This window comes from Petaurus breviceps, unplaced genomic scaffold (assembly GCF_028583685.1).
Source record: "Petaurus breviceps papuanus isolate PSGF00001 unplaced genomic scaffold, PetGlider_PUasm1.0 91133, whole genome shotgun sequence".
Classification (NCBI taxonomy): domain Eukaryota; kingdom Metazoa; phylum Chordata; class Mammalia; order Diprotodontia; family Petauridae; genus Petaurus; species Petaurus breviceps.
The window spans coordinates 12,597,470-12,611,562 of record NW_027187419.1 but is presented as its reverse complement, the minus strand read 5'-3'; the positions used below and the strand labels follow the sequence as shown (position 1 = coordinate 12,611,562).

The 14,093-nt window shown below is 35.7% G+C and overlaps 1 protein-coding gene and 1 pseudogene across 5 annotated transcripts in view; both read left to right on the top strand.

The window, feature by feature from the left end:
- Positions 1-14,093, top strand: part of ATM (ATM serine/threonine kinase) — a 122,810-nt gene that overhangs the window by 36,394 nt on the left and 72,323 nt on the right. For all 5 annotated transcript variants that reach the window (XR_011166799.1, XM_069080497.1, XM_069080494.1 and 2 more), the window contains exons 21-26: positions 3,399-3,474; positions 3,619-3,749; positions 5,525-5,645; positions 7,163-7,339; positions 8,317-8,486; positions 13,383-13,629. Coding sequence is in view for 4 of the 5 variants with exons in the window: in XM_069080497.1 (XP_068936598.1) it covers positions 3,399-3,474; positions 3,619-3,749; positions 5,525-5,645; positions 7,163-7,339; positions 8,317-8,486; positions 13,383-13,629 (922 nt within the window). In the remaining variant the exon portion in view is untranslated. The remainder of the gene's footprint in view (positions 1-3,398; positions 3,475-3,618; positions 3,750-5,524; positions 5,646-7,162; positions 7,340-8,316; positions 8,487-13,382; positions 13,630-14,093) is intronic.
- On the top strand, positions 10,371-11,547 carry LOC138154795 (small ubiquitin-related modifier 2 pseudogene; annotated as a pseudogene).

The following is a 14,093-nucleotide window of genomic DNA, read 5'->3' as shown; positions in this document are numbered from 1 at the left end:
TTTGCAAAATAGTTTATTCTAGCCACTGATAGAAATTTAGTTCATGTATTTTCCTCCTTATGTACCTTGGAGAACTTCTATTTGATTGTTTGGATTTTTTATTTTAAAAATAGATTTAGTATATAAGTTCTGGAATTTTTAAATCAATTATACTTTCACATGTATGGATCATAGGATAAAAGATTTCGAGTCAAAAATGACCTCAGTGGTTATGTTCCCACTCCATTTTACAAGTGAGGAAACTGAGGCTCAGGGAGGTTAAATAACTTCTCCAGAATCAAATAGGGTTTAGGGTTAGTTGGAATTTAAATCCAGGTCTTCTCTCTACACATCTAGCCTTCTTGCCTCTCTACCATGCTACCTCCAGTAGTAGATAGTGGATAAGAGAAACCTTTGCTACAAGACTTACCTATTACTTTGGATGTCTTCCTTACTATCAATGGCAAGAGCCAAATAAAGCATATAAAAGTTCAACAGCAGTTATGGATAAGTGGAGTTTAATCAGCATTTATTAAGCACTTATGATGCATAAGGCACAGTGTTAGGCTCTGGGGGTGCAAGGCAGAAAAAAATCATCTCTAACTTTAAGGAGCTTATATTCTACTGGAGGAAAACGATGTATGCAGATAAGTAAATATCACATTCGCAAACATGTACTTAAACACATATTTGGGGAGGAGAGATAATATATTGTGCAGAATAGGAAGGGCTTTGTGGAAGAGGCAGCACCTGAACCGAGCCTTTTAAGGTAGCTAGGAAATTGAAAAAGTAGAAATGAAGAAGAGTATTTATGGCTTGAATACAACTTCTCTAATAAGGTAAAGACATGGAAGAGGGAATAGTTTTTACAAGGAATGCCAAGTAGGCCAGTTTTGTTGGACTATAGGTTGTTAAGAATTGTGAAATCAGTCTAGAAGCACTGGTATGAACTGGAGTGTTAGGGGCTTTACTAAATAGATTTTTGCATGTCATCTTAAAAATAATGGGAGACTCTTAAATTTTCCTATGTGGGAATACTGACATTTTTCTTCTAATTAGAAAATGGATTGGAAAGGGAAAAGACTTAGTGCTAGGGAGGATGTTGCAGTAGTCTAATAGTCCAGGACATGAGCAAGGGAAGAGGTAGTATGACTGATAGTGAGGTGGTGGGCAGCTGCTTAGTTATTGGGCTGAGGAAAATGAAAGAGTCGGTGATGGTAACTCCAGATTGTCAACCCTGGGTGATTGGAACAATGGTGGTGCTGTTGACCAAAATGAGGAACTTTGGTGCATGAATGGTTTGGGAGGAAATAAAAGTTCTATTTGGGCCTATTCAGTTTGAGTTGTCCTTGGTACATCTTGGGTAGAGATGTCCAGAAGAGAGTTGGTAACATCATAGAATTGGAGTTCAGGAAAGATTAGGTCCAAAAATAGACTTATATTTGGGACTCTTCCATGTAGAGGAGATAATTGAACCATATCATCACATGAATTCTTGCCTAGCTATATTTTCTTCTAGCCTATACTTGTACAATTGACTTCTCACAAAAAAATCTCAAGTGAGATAACTTTACATTTATTCCCATTTCATCCTGTTAAGCAGATATTTTTTAGATTTTGAAGATCTCTTAGATACTAACTGTTGTCAGATGTATTTGCTAATCTTTTTAGCTTTCTCTTATTCACAAATTTGGTCATAGTTCTAGCAGTGAGGAATATGCAAGTAGTTCATGACTCAAAGGAATACTTGAAATTAATCTTTCTGATATATTAGCTATTCTTTTTTTATTATTAGGAAAAAAGGGTTCTTAAGGAGAAATTGATTGGTTTATTTGAAGCCCTTCATAGTCTTCTTCTAATTTCTCTTTGTAGGCTTATTCCACATTAGTTACCCTCACACACATTATGTTCAAACCAGACTGACCTCTTTGTTGTCCCTGTACTCAACATTCCATTTCCCACATCTGTGATTTTGCATGGGTGTCCTCTTATATGCAGTATTCTTTCTCTTCCTTTCTATGTTTTGGAGCCCCTAAATTTCTCTACAAGGGTCTCTTCACATTCAGAGGCCTTTCCTGATTGTCATTGGTACTAGTACTGTAGCAACAATGCAATATTCACAGTGCCCACAGTCACTATAAATATACCTACCTGGTGCTTAATTGCAAAATATAACACACTGTCCATATAGAAGACAGAAGCAAAACATTTATTCAGACACCAAAAAACTAAATCCCAACACCAGGAAATTGAATCCATCATAGCAATATAGAAGTTAATGCACCACAATGTAGCAGAGAGCCACACCATCCTTTACCCTTCACCCTTCCCACAAACCAACATAAGACCAATATTTACTCACAATCCCAGCCATCTAGGTTGCTCAGACTCCCCGCTTCCTGTGGGCTCTTCGCCACCCTTCAGCAAACTCCTTCCACCACAGGCTCCATGTGATTACATTCAGCCTATTGGGGGCAGAGTATATTTTCAAAGCAGGGAAGGTCTTCAAATTCCCTTAGGCTTATTAAGGGGTAGGGAAGTTCTTCAAATTCCCATTTCCATTACACCCACTCAGACCCTGTGAAATTAGTTTGTATTTATTTTGTAGATTTTTATCAGATAATATATAGATTGAGATGGAAGGATCCTTGAGGACCATTCAGTCCAGTTCCCTTCTTTTACAGATGAAGAAACGGACCTAGAGTGATTATCACTGGCTCAGGGACACATAGAGAATAAACTCACAGGCAGGATTTGAATCCCAGGTCCTTTGTTTCAAGACCCAATACTCTTTTCATTGCTTATTTGTATACATGTTGCTTCCTCCCATTTAATGTAATCTCCTCGAGGGCCAGAACTGTTTGGTTTTTGTCTTTGGATCCCCAGCATCTTACACAATGCTTAGGATATTATAGACAGATAAATGCTTATTGATTTGAGAAAGTATGTGGCAGAGTGTGAAAGGTCTGAGGAGAAAAGAGATTTGAAATGTGGCTAATTTGCTCATGTTCTGTGTGTACCTCCTATGGATAAACAGCCTGAAAATTCATCTATTAAGCATCTGCCATATGCAAATACCACTAATGAAGAAGCATGGGCAAGTAACTCGCCTTAAAGTCTTCTTTACTTTTACTAGGAACTTTGGACAACAAGATTGTGTGAAGATTCAAGAACTGTCTTCTGCTATGGAAAGAAACATTTTTCTGGAGTTTGTCAAAAATATTTTCAGTCATATCAGTTGAAACATTAACCACAAGTTACATATAGTAATATCCAGTAAAGAGCATATTTTAAGTATCTTTCCCTATTAATTTTTTATTAAACATGAAAAGGCTTTGAGAGAACTAAGGAAAATCAGGATTTGCTAGTATAGAGAACCAAATCTGGTTAACGTTTTTAATAATTTTCATTTGTTTCAGGCACTTAACAAAGGAAGGCAAGTGTATGGCTCCTGTGAGAATGGCATTAGTAAACTGCCTAAAAACCTTGCTTGAGGTGAGCTCTGCTTCTTCTTTAAGAGATTAGGAGTAGGGCAATATACCATGATCATTTAAAAATCCAGGTTTTCAACTTTTTAAAAAATTGTTGATTTTGATTTTGTTTTATACTTTGTTACTTGGAGTTTTTAATTTTCTTTAGGCTGATCCATATTCGAAGTGGGCTGTTCTTAGCGTATCAGAAAAAGACTTACCTGTGACTGAGATTCTCCCACAGTTTCTAGCTGACAACCATCACCAAGTTCGAATGCTTGCTGCAAAGTCAATTAACCGGTGACGTAAATTCTTCATGTAGTATCAAACTCATAAGGACACTTCAAGATTGGTTGTATGAGTGACTATGAAGTTAAACTATGGTTCTAGTTTAACTAGCCATATTTTTACATGACATGTTGACTTTGATAAGCCAGCATGGTTTGTATTGTAACTCTTGGCTTGGTATATAGGCACTGAAGAGATTCCCTTAATGAAAAACTTTTTCAGATGTAAGTCTGACAAAGAAGTGACTCCTAGGCCACTGGACAGCATGGTGGATGATGCCCCAGGCCTGGTGACAGGAATACCTGAGTTCAAATGTGGCCTTAGATCCTTAATAGCTGTGTGATGCTGGGCAAGTCACGTAACCTTTGTTTCAGTTTCCTCAACTCTAATATGGGGATAATAATAGCACCTTTTTTCCCATTGTGGTTGTGAGGATCAGATAAAATATTTGTAAAGCAGTTAGCACAGTGCCTGTCACATAGTAGGCACTCAAGAAATGCTTTTTTCCTTCCTTCCCTTCTACTTTTTAGTGTGGCCATGGTTTATGATGTTTTTAAAACACCTTGTAAATTTGTTAGAGCTAATATGTCCTGTAATTCAGAATGGTTTCCAGTATGAATTGAGAATCTAGGTCTGACTGATGATTTAAAATTTTTTTCTTTATGAGCATGTTTATTAAATATATAGGTGATGACTAAATTAAGATTGTTAAAGACCATGGGAAATAGATAACAACCATCAAAAACAGGACAATATTGAAGTAGGATAAATACCACAGGTATAAAGTAAAAAAAATGGAGACTTTGCAGATATAGTGGACTACAAATTGACTAGAATGAACATGGAGTGGGGCGACCAGGTGGCACAATGAATAGAGTACCAACCCTGGAGTCGGAAGGATCTGAGTTCAAATCTGGCCTCAGATACTTAACATGAAAATTAGCCATGTGACCTTGGGCAAGTCACTTAACCCCAATTACCCTACCTTTCCCCCCTCCAAAAAAGTAAAAAAAAAAGAATGAACATGGAGTAATGTTGAAAAATCTTGTATGATACTGAAATATGTAAACAGATAATAGAAGTAATCTTTTTAGTATACAACTGGCTTTATTTTAGTAAATTCGAACTGTATGTTTAATTTTAGTGTTACTATTTTAAGAATGATCTAGAGAAATTGGAGCATTCAGAGAACAACAGAAATTATCAAAGGTTTGCAAAAATAAGGAAAAAGGTAAAAAGGCTTAAATTATTTTGTCTCAAGAAAAGATAACTGATAGTCATCCTTGGAAGGGCTGTTATTCAGAAGGTACTGAGCAGCTTCTCTCTGAAGTCCATTTCTTCAGTGGTTAAAATGATATAGTGAGTTCAAGTTTAATCTGTTAAGATTTAAACTTCCTGAAAGTTTGTTTAAATATCAAAATAACCTACCACAGGAGAATATAGGCACCTTATCCTTGGCAACATTCATCTAGAATATGTAAATTATCTGTTTTGTTTGATTTAATTTCAGTCCTATCTAAAGACACAGGACTATATTCCTTGTTATCCATTTTAGCTCTAGGATTATATTACTTACATGATAGAGAAATTATGCCAAAAATTATAAGTATTTAGAGCCTCCCTAATGAAGAAACATTACACAGTCCTTTGAAAGAAATACTGGGATGTAAATACAAGCTTTGCCTGCCTTGCAGTGGATCTGTTTTCTATGTACAAAATATGTTGGAAGAGGATTTTGGAATACTGGTTGCACCTAATTTTTTTTTCTTCTTGTCTTTAAAAAAAAGATTATTTCAGAATACCAAACCAGTATCCATTTCAAAGTTATCAAGAGCATTTCCTTTGAAGCTCCAGCAAAAAGCTTTTGAAAATGCATATTTGAAAGTCCAGGAAGGAATGAGAGAAATGGTAATCCTGCAATTAAAGTGCTCGCATATAACCATTTTTGTTTAATTGCTGTGAATAGCATGTGCTTGTTTTGTACTTGTCTGTGGGTAAACAAGGTAGGCCATAGCATAGGTTCCAATATCCACAGTTTTTATGCCAGGAAATGCATATGAGCAAGTTTGGCAAGTATTGGAATTGGCATTTTCTTTTTTTGTTTTAATAAAATTTTATGTTTATTTTTAGTTTACATCATTCATTTCCACAAGATTTTTGAGTTACAAATTTTCTTTCCATTTTTTCCCTACCTACCACCCAAAACAGCGATCCCACTGGATATCCCCTCTCCCATTCTTCTCTCTCCTGTATCTTTCCCCATCCCCCCTCCAACTTTCCAGTAGGGCATGGTGGATCTCTAGGAATCGGCATTTTCTTATACCCTTTTAGTGCTAGGTTGAATTCTGGCCGTGATGCTAGATTTTAATCTATTACATTAGAATTTCATTTGCCATATGTTGGTGATTGTTTAAAAGAGATACATCTGAGTAAACACTTCAGAAATTTTGATGCTTTATTTTTTCATTTTGACAACTCAAGAAATCTGTTTTCTTCATGAACTGAGTCGAGATTAGATAGTGAGTCACAGTTTGCAAGATCATATAAATGCCTTCACTTTAACTCTTTTAATCATTTTGCAAAATATGAGTTTGCAAGAAAGAGAGTTTCTGTCCAGTAGTTTGCAATATGAAAACAAGATAGATAAGGCAGACATAAGAGGTAAAAACAACTACATCAGTTTTCTTAGGAAGAAATTATTTGGCTGAGATTTTAATGGTGACACAGAGGAGTTTGTTTTGCATATTTCAGTCCAGTGTTTTGAGCTGCCAGAAGAGAATAGGCTATGATAGAGTATGGATCAGTCCCTGGCTCTTGTTATATTTTTCAAACCAGTATTCTTGATACTTTTATATTTTTATGATAGAGAACACCAAAAATTTAAAATCCTTGGGAGATAAGATTAAATACTCAAATGTCTAAGAATAATCATCTTATTGTTGTAAAAGCAGTTGAGAAACTAAAGTGCTATAGAAACATAAGGTCTCATTATTAAATTATTGACTAGCAATTATATAATTATAGGTACTATATAGATGGTAAGTTGGATAACCACTTCAGTTCCTCTTATATGTATCCTGGGGACTTTATGATTTTTTTTAAATTGTCTTGAAAACCTCTTTATCCTAGCATAAAGATTTCTTTTTCTTCCTGAAGTCCTAATGATAGGGCCTCATTAATAGTAGACTCTTCTTGCTGAAGAAAATTAGATAATTCCTTAAGTCCCTTTGATTCCCAAAATTCTGTGATTCTGTGGACTCTTTGTCCTTTCTTGAATTCTACCTCTAGATTAGAGCAAAGAAAATAGGTGAGTTTTTCAGTAGCTTCTTGTAAGTACTTTTAGTTTTATTCTCATATGTTTATAATGTTCATGTATTTGCTATCCATTTGATTTTATTAAAACATTTTTTTTTCCCCCAATGAAGTCTCGAAGCTCTGTCAGTGCTAGTGAGCTGCTGGATGAGCCATATAATAGAAAAGCTGCTTTATTGACGACAGTATCAATGATTTTATACTGTAGCCCTGTGTGTGAAAAACAGGCTTTGTTTGCCATATGCCAGTCTGTGAAAGAAAATGGATTAGAAACCCAACTTGTAAAAAAGGTAAAATATGACTACAGATTTAAAAATTGTCATTTGTATACTTCCTATGATAAATCTTTTTAGTATTTCTGAAAATAATTTCTAGCAGAATTTTAAAGGTAGTTTATATAACATGCATATACAATATATCCCAAAGGTCTTGTTATAGTTTTAAGCCTTAATAGCTTAAATGTTAACATAATGCCATATTAATCTATGAATATTAGTTTTAAACTTTAATAGCTTAAAATTGCACAAAGACTTTTGGATTACTTTATATGTTAATGTAAAAATATTTCAAAGAGTGTTATAGTTTCATTCTTATAAATAATGTTCTATTTGGGGGTTCTTGTAAAGAAAATCATTATGTAGCATGTGTTTTGCTTCTATTTATATTTATGTTAATTTTGAAGTAATGTAGAGGCTCACTCTGTCTTATGTTATTACTTAGTTCATCAAATAAGAAGCCCTTGAATAAAGTGATGATCAGTTCCATAAAATAATATTATAGGTGGGGGTATGCTTTATGGATAATAAAAATGTGAATAATAAAAGCTTAAAATAAGTACAAAGAATATATAATATTTAAAACATCAATTTCAGTCCCTCATTCTTCCTTGGGAAAACAAACAAAAAAACCTTTTTTTTTTCCTGGATGAAAAAAATGAAACCCTGTAAGGTTATCCACATAGTAGAGTCAGAATTTGAACCTGAGTCAGATTTTGTTGCTCGAAATCCCTCACTCTTTCCATTTCCTTATAGGGATCTGGGGAGACTTAAAGTAGGTTTTTACAATAGTATAACTAATGGCAGTATCAAAAAGTAATGTTAGTGGAGGCAGTATTGTGAGTCATGTCTGTGTGTTATTTTCATGCAGAATAACAAAATATTCTGATGTGGAGGATTGTTTCTTATGGTCATTTAAACGAGAATTTATATTTACATTTGCCATATCTTGAATGTTTCCTTTAAATAGGGTGTTCTTTTGGATTACACAGGTTTTGAAGAGAGTCTCTGAAGTTTTTGAGTATAAACACTTAGAAGACTTCATGACTTCTCATCTAGACTATCTGGTTTTGGAGTGGTTGAAGTTACAAGATACTGGATACAACTTGTCATCTTTTCCCTTTATTTTACTGAACTACACAAACATTACAGATTTCTACAGGTAGCTTTGCAAATTATATGTATCTCTAAATTCATGTGTGTGTATAGTACTGTCCTTGGAATCAAAAGACTTCTGTATAAATCCTGCCTTTACACTTTACACTTATTTTGTGATAGTAAATGAATCCCTTTAACTTGCATCTATTTCTTGATCCCTTAAATGAGAATAATAATATTTATGCTATCAGTCTTATAAAGTTATGTGAAGTCCAAATAGAATGTTTGTGAAAACATTCTATAACTGTGAAATACAGTACAGAGACAGTGGGACACAGTGGATAGAGAGATGGCCTTGAGAGCAGAAAAACCTTTTGTTCATATCTTAACACTGATGCATGACTATCACTATTACCCTGGGCCCCAAAAAAGTCTCTTATGACTATATAACTTGCAGCAGAAGTATGGATCTGTATTGGTACAAGGATATCCTTTGCTAGAAATACCTTATACCAATGAAGTCACATTCCTGGATTTTTTTTAATGTATATGTACATAATGCATATATGTATGTGTGTGCACACATAAATATATTGTAGCCATACAAATATATTTAAGGTATAAATTATCAAGTAGTTAATTACTTGTTCCATGTTCTTTTTTTATTGAGTTCCTTCAGAGTGCCTAATTTGTCTTTTTCAGTTCTTGGTATCTCAGGCAAAGAAGTGACCCAGTTACAGTGGTGGAGTTGCTTCCAGAAAAGGAAGCAGAGGGCACTAAGAATTACATAGTTTTTAGTTAGTCTTTCAATATTAATTTTACTGTTAATGCTCAAAATAAAGTTTCCATTTTCAATGACCAAACAAGTCAAAACATATTATACCCAACAAGTATGATAGTAACCGAACCATTTCAGTATAAATGAAATCAGAAGATACAAAGAAACTGGTGTTAAATGGAAGGATGGCTCATAGCATCTCCTTGGAGACACAAATAAAGCAATTGACAGAATTTATTTCCTTATACACACAAATATAGGAAGAAATATGAGTTCATAAACCAGTTGGTCTTATTGCCTTGTTATTATTAATATTATTGCTTATGATGATCATGAGCAAAAAGTTCTCCAAGAAGACAACCAATATCTGTTGCAGAGAACAAGGAAGTAAACAAATCCTAAAAGAAACCTTTAGAACAATGTAAACTTAGTGAAGTGTGTGTGTGTGTATTGATATGCAACATAGAAGTTGTGTGTCTCAAATGCAAAAGGTAAGAAGGTGAAAAATAATACATTTTTGTATTATTTACACAAAAATTCTGAATATATGATTCAGAATTAAGAAAGTGAATAAGCCAAAGGCTTGTACACTTAACAGAAGACTCGTGCCTTTGTAGAAGTCCATCTTTAAGCATTTTTAAAGCAATTTCTGTGTGCCAAACTCTGTCCTAGGCTCTGGAGATAAAAAAGACAAAATGAAATAACCCTTGCCCTTAGGAATTAGCATTCTGCTGGGGAAAAAATATATAAAATGTACAGTCTTAGGTTTCCAGTCTTCTTATATCTTAATCCCCTCCATGTTAGTTGGTAAGCATTTATTAAGTACCTGGTATGTTCCAGGCACTGTGGTAAGAGCTGGAGATACAAAGAAAGACACAAGACAGTCCCTGCCCTTGAGGATCTTACAATCTAAAGACCAAGACAACATGCAAACAACAGGACAAACAAGATATAACATGATAAATAAGAAATAATTGGTAGAGGAAAGGCACTAAAGTTAAGGATTGGGAAAGATATCTCTGTAGAAAGTGGGGTTTTATCTGGGACTTAAAGGAAGCCAGGGGATCTAGCAGGCAGAGATCAAGAGGGAGAACATTCCAGGCATGGGGGACAGCCAGTGAGAGTTCCTGGAGCCAACAGATGGAGGAACAGCAAGGAGCCCATTGTCATTGAATTAAAATGTATATGGAGGAGTACCTCCACCACTGCCTCCTCCTCCTCTTCCTCCTCTACTTCCTCCTCCTCCTTTTCTTCATCTTCCTCTTTTTCCTCTTCCTCCTCCTCCTCTTCCACCTCCTCTTTCTCCTCTTCCTCACCATCACCACCATCATCTTCCTCCTCCTCCTCCTCCTGCTCCTGCTCCTACCACTGCTGCTTCTCTCTCCGTTCCCTTGGAGCAGACCATCCTGGTGCCTCTTTTGTGAAGCGGTGGCTGAGGAGACCCCTGGACTCGCCATGGCCAACGAAAAGCTGAAGGAAGGAGTCAAGACTGAAAACAACGACCACATTAATTTGAAGGTGGCAGGGCAAGATGGTTCGGTGGTGCAATTTAAGATTAAGAGGCACACACCACTTAGTAAACTAATGAAAGCCTATTGTGAACGACAGGGTTTGTCAACAAGGCAGATCAGATTCCGATTTGATGGGCAACCAATCAATGAAACAGATATACCTGCACAGTTGGAAATGGAGGATGAAGATACAATTGATGTATTCCAGCAGCAGACAGGAGGCGATTACTAAAAAGAGAATCTACAACTCTACTCCAGAACTGTGCTCCCAAGGAAAATAATACATTCACAATTAGAAAACCAAGATTTGGTTCATCCACATCCTGACTACTGCAGTATAGTTTTCTCTCTTCTTTGATTCCCTTCCCCATTCCTTTATTGTACATAACTGGTGTATGTGCACAGGCATAATGTGTATTTTTTTTTAACTAAATGGCCGATGGTATGTTTTGATCAACATCAAATGGAGATGGGGAGGGGAAAAAACAAACTGGTTCTGTGAAAATATCCCTTTTCTCCATTAGTGGCATGCTCATTCAACTTTTATCTTTATATTCCAGTAAGTTATTTTGCTCTCACTGTTTAACAACAAAAAAAAACCCACAAAAAAAGCCTTGCATACCTTGTTTGATTGGATAATTTCAATGTTTTTCTTTTATCGTTGTAAAACCAAGGACAATTTTATAACTTTTTTGTACGTAGCTGTTACATGTAGGGCAATCTCTGTCTCTCAGTAGGGATAAATTACTATAAAGAAATTGATCCTAGATAGTTTTCCCTTCAAGTCAAACATCTTGTTGTTTAAATAAACTTCTTGTTTAAAATAAAAAAAAAAATTTATATGGAGGATTATAAGTTGTAAGAAGAGCGTTCGCTTTATACAAAATAAAGGCAAGGTAGTTTGGGAAAGGCAGGAGCAGTTGGGGGGATCAGGAAAAGCTTCATGTATAAAGTTTCTTGAGTTGGGAAGGAAGCAAAGTATTTTAAGAGGTGGAGGTGAGAAAAGAGTTTCTTATAGTCATGGAAGACAGCACAAGGGATGGAGTATTTTGTGTTGGTTGTCCTTTGTTCTTGAAGAGGACCAGAATTGACATCACTGTGTTAGAGTCAAGGTATAGTGTGTCCAACTGTGACTAATCAGACCAATACAAACTCGGAAGGCTCTGCCCCATGTTGGGCACAAATAGTCCATATGAACATTTGGAGTGGAAATGTCTCTAAATTTGCACATATCACATTTCTTTTGAACTACTACAAATCTGCTTTGCTCATCAAGTGTAGTGCCTTCTTTGATGTGGGCTGGGTGGTCCTTTGTTGGTGTCTCCAGTGGCGTTGGCATTGTCCATGTCTAATCAAGTTCTAAGTGTTCTATAGTGCCTGCTTTGGTCACTGGAACAAATTGTTCTCATCTGCCTATTCCACCAGGGGATGTCTTCACACACTTGTGGTAGACCACCCCCCTAATTAACTGAAGGGTTTGAGATCCCTCTGTTACCCTCTCCTTGGTTTTAGCTCATCTGCTGAAAGATTTGCTGAGGTGTGGCTTCTCTGCATACCACAGCTTCTTGGAGCCACAGGTCAAAGTTGGGTGAGTCAGATGAACTCTAAAGCTGGAAGGCAGTTCTAAAAAGGGCTCAGCAGACCTCACACCAGAAGAACTAGCCTTCCCTGAACAGGAACAGTAAGAAGGGCAATTTGGCTGGATCCTAGAAAATGGAAAGGGGATTAATGAATAATGATACTGGAAAGATTGGTTTGGGCCAGGTTGTTAGTTTGTTTACTCAAGAGGCAGTAGTGAGTTACTGGATTTTTGTGGAATAGTGAAATAATATGGTCCAATCTATACTTAAGGCAAGTCACTTTGTCAACTTTGTGAGGTTGGATAGGAGTAGGAAAAGACTTAACACAGGAATGGCTAAGGAGGCTCTTACGGTAGTACAGGTAAGGTATGTTGAAGGTCTTGACAGAGTTGGTGGCTGTGAGTGATGGGAAAGGTACAGCTGCAATTACAAGATTTACTCAGTGATTGTATATGTAGCATGAAGACCAGTCAAGGATTGAGGATAACACTGAGATTGAGCCAGGAGACTAGAAGGGTGGAGGTACCTTCAACAGAAAGAAAGAGGTATGTTTGGGTGAGAAAGATAGTGAGTTTATTTTTAGATTTGTTTGTGACATATATAGGAGATTCAGTTTGAAATGTTCCATAGGTAATTGAGGGTGTGGGATTGGAGCCCAGAGAGAGACTTAATATGCAATTCATCTAAGGGACTGTGGGGGTGGAGATGGGCTATATCTACATGTAGAGGACTTACTATGGATGATGAATCAGCAAAAACCATGTAATTTGTACTTTTAAGGATCTTATTGAAAGCTCCTAGGTATAATGAGGACCAATTACATCGCAAAAATGTGAATTTTATTGTTACACCTTAATAGATAAGAAATAAGTGGTGTGGCCATAGGCAACTCATTTAACTTCCCAACATCTGTTAGGCAACTCTTTTTGAAGTTACAGATCTATATTGTTGCAAGGACCTTCTCTACCAAGAGTTTTGCATATCAGTGTATCATCAGTTCAGACTAGGGGGATGGGGAGAAGAGGGAGCGGCATTATAAAATGAAATTTAAGAAAATTACTCTTTGTAATTTAAAATTATCTTATCCACAGGTCTTGCTATAAGGTTTTGATTCCACTTTTGGTGATGAGAGGTCAATTTGAAGATGTGAAGTCCATTGCTGATCAGATTCAGAAGGATTGGAAAAGCCTTCTAACAGATTGCTTTCCAAAGATTCTTGTAAACATTCTTCCATATTTTGCCTTTGAGAGCATGGGGGACAGTGAAATATCAGAGCGAAGAGATACTGCTACTAAAGTGTATGATATCCTTAAGGATGAAAATATCTTAGGGAAACAGGTATGATCAGTTGTTTCTTAATTATATATTTACATGTACAGTATGCATTTTTAATCCATTAATTACAGTGCTACTAGATTTCAGACTTAAAGGTTTTATTAATTTGTTTAGCATTAATACTTTTGTAAAACACCTTAATAGTGTATTTAAAAAGAAGTAATTATTTTTTCTTGAAATATGGGCTTCAGAGTTGAAGATTTACATGGAGGTATATTTGAGATAAACTTTATGGAAGATAGGTAACATTTTCTTAGTAATATTTTCAAATGAGTCAAGGTGAAAGATTTGATAACCTTCCTTCATAGACTTCAGAGTATTAACCATAACCAAACCTCAAATTATGAATCCAGAATTTTTTTTTGTAAGCTAGTTATTTGGAATTTGGAACGCATTTTTCCATATAATAATAGTATATGGTAGTTATGTCCAGAAGTCAGCATGTGAAAACTTTTTTAATCTGCTAC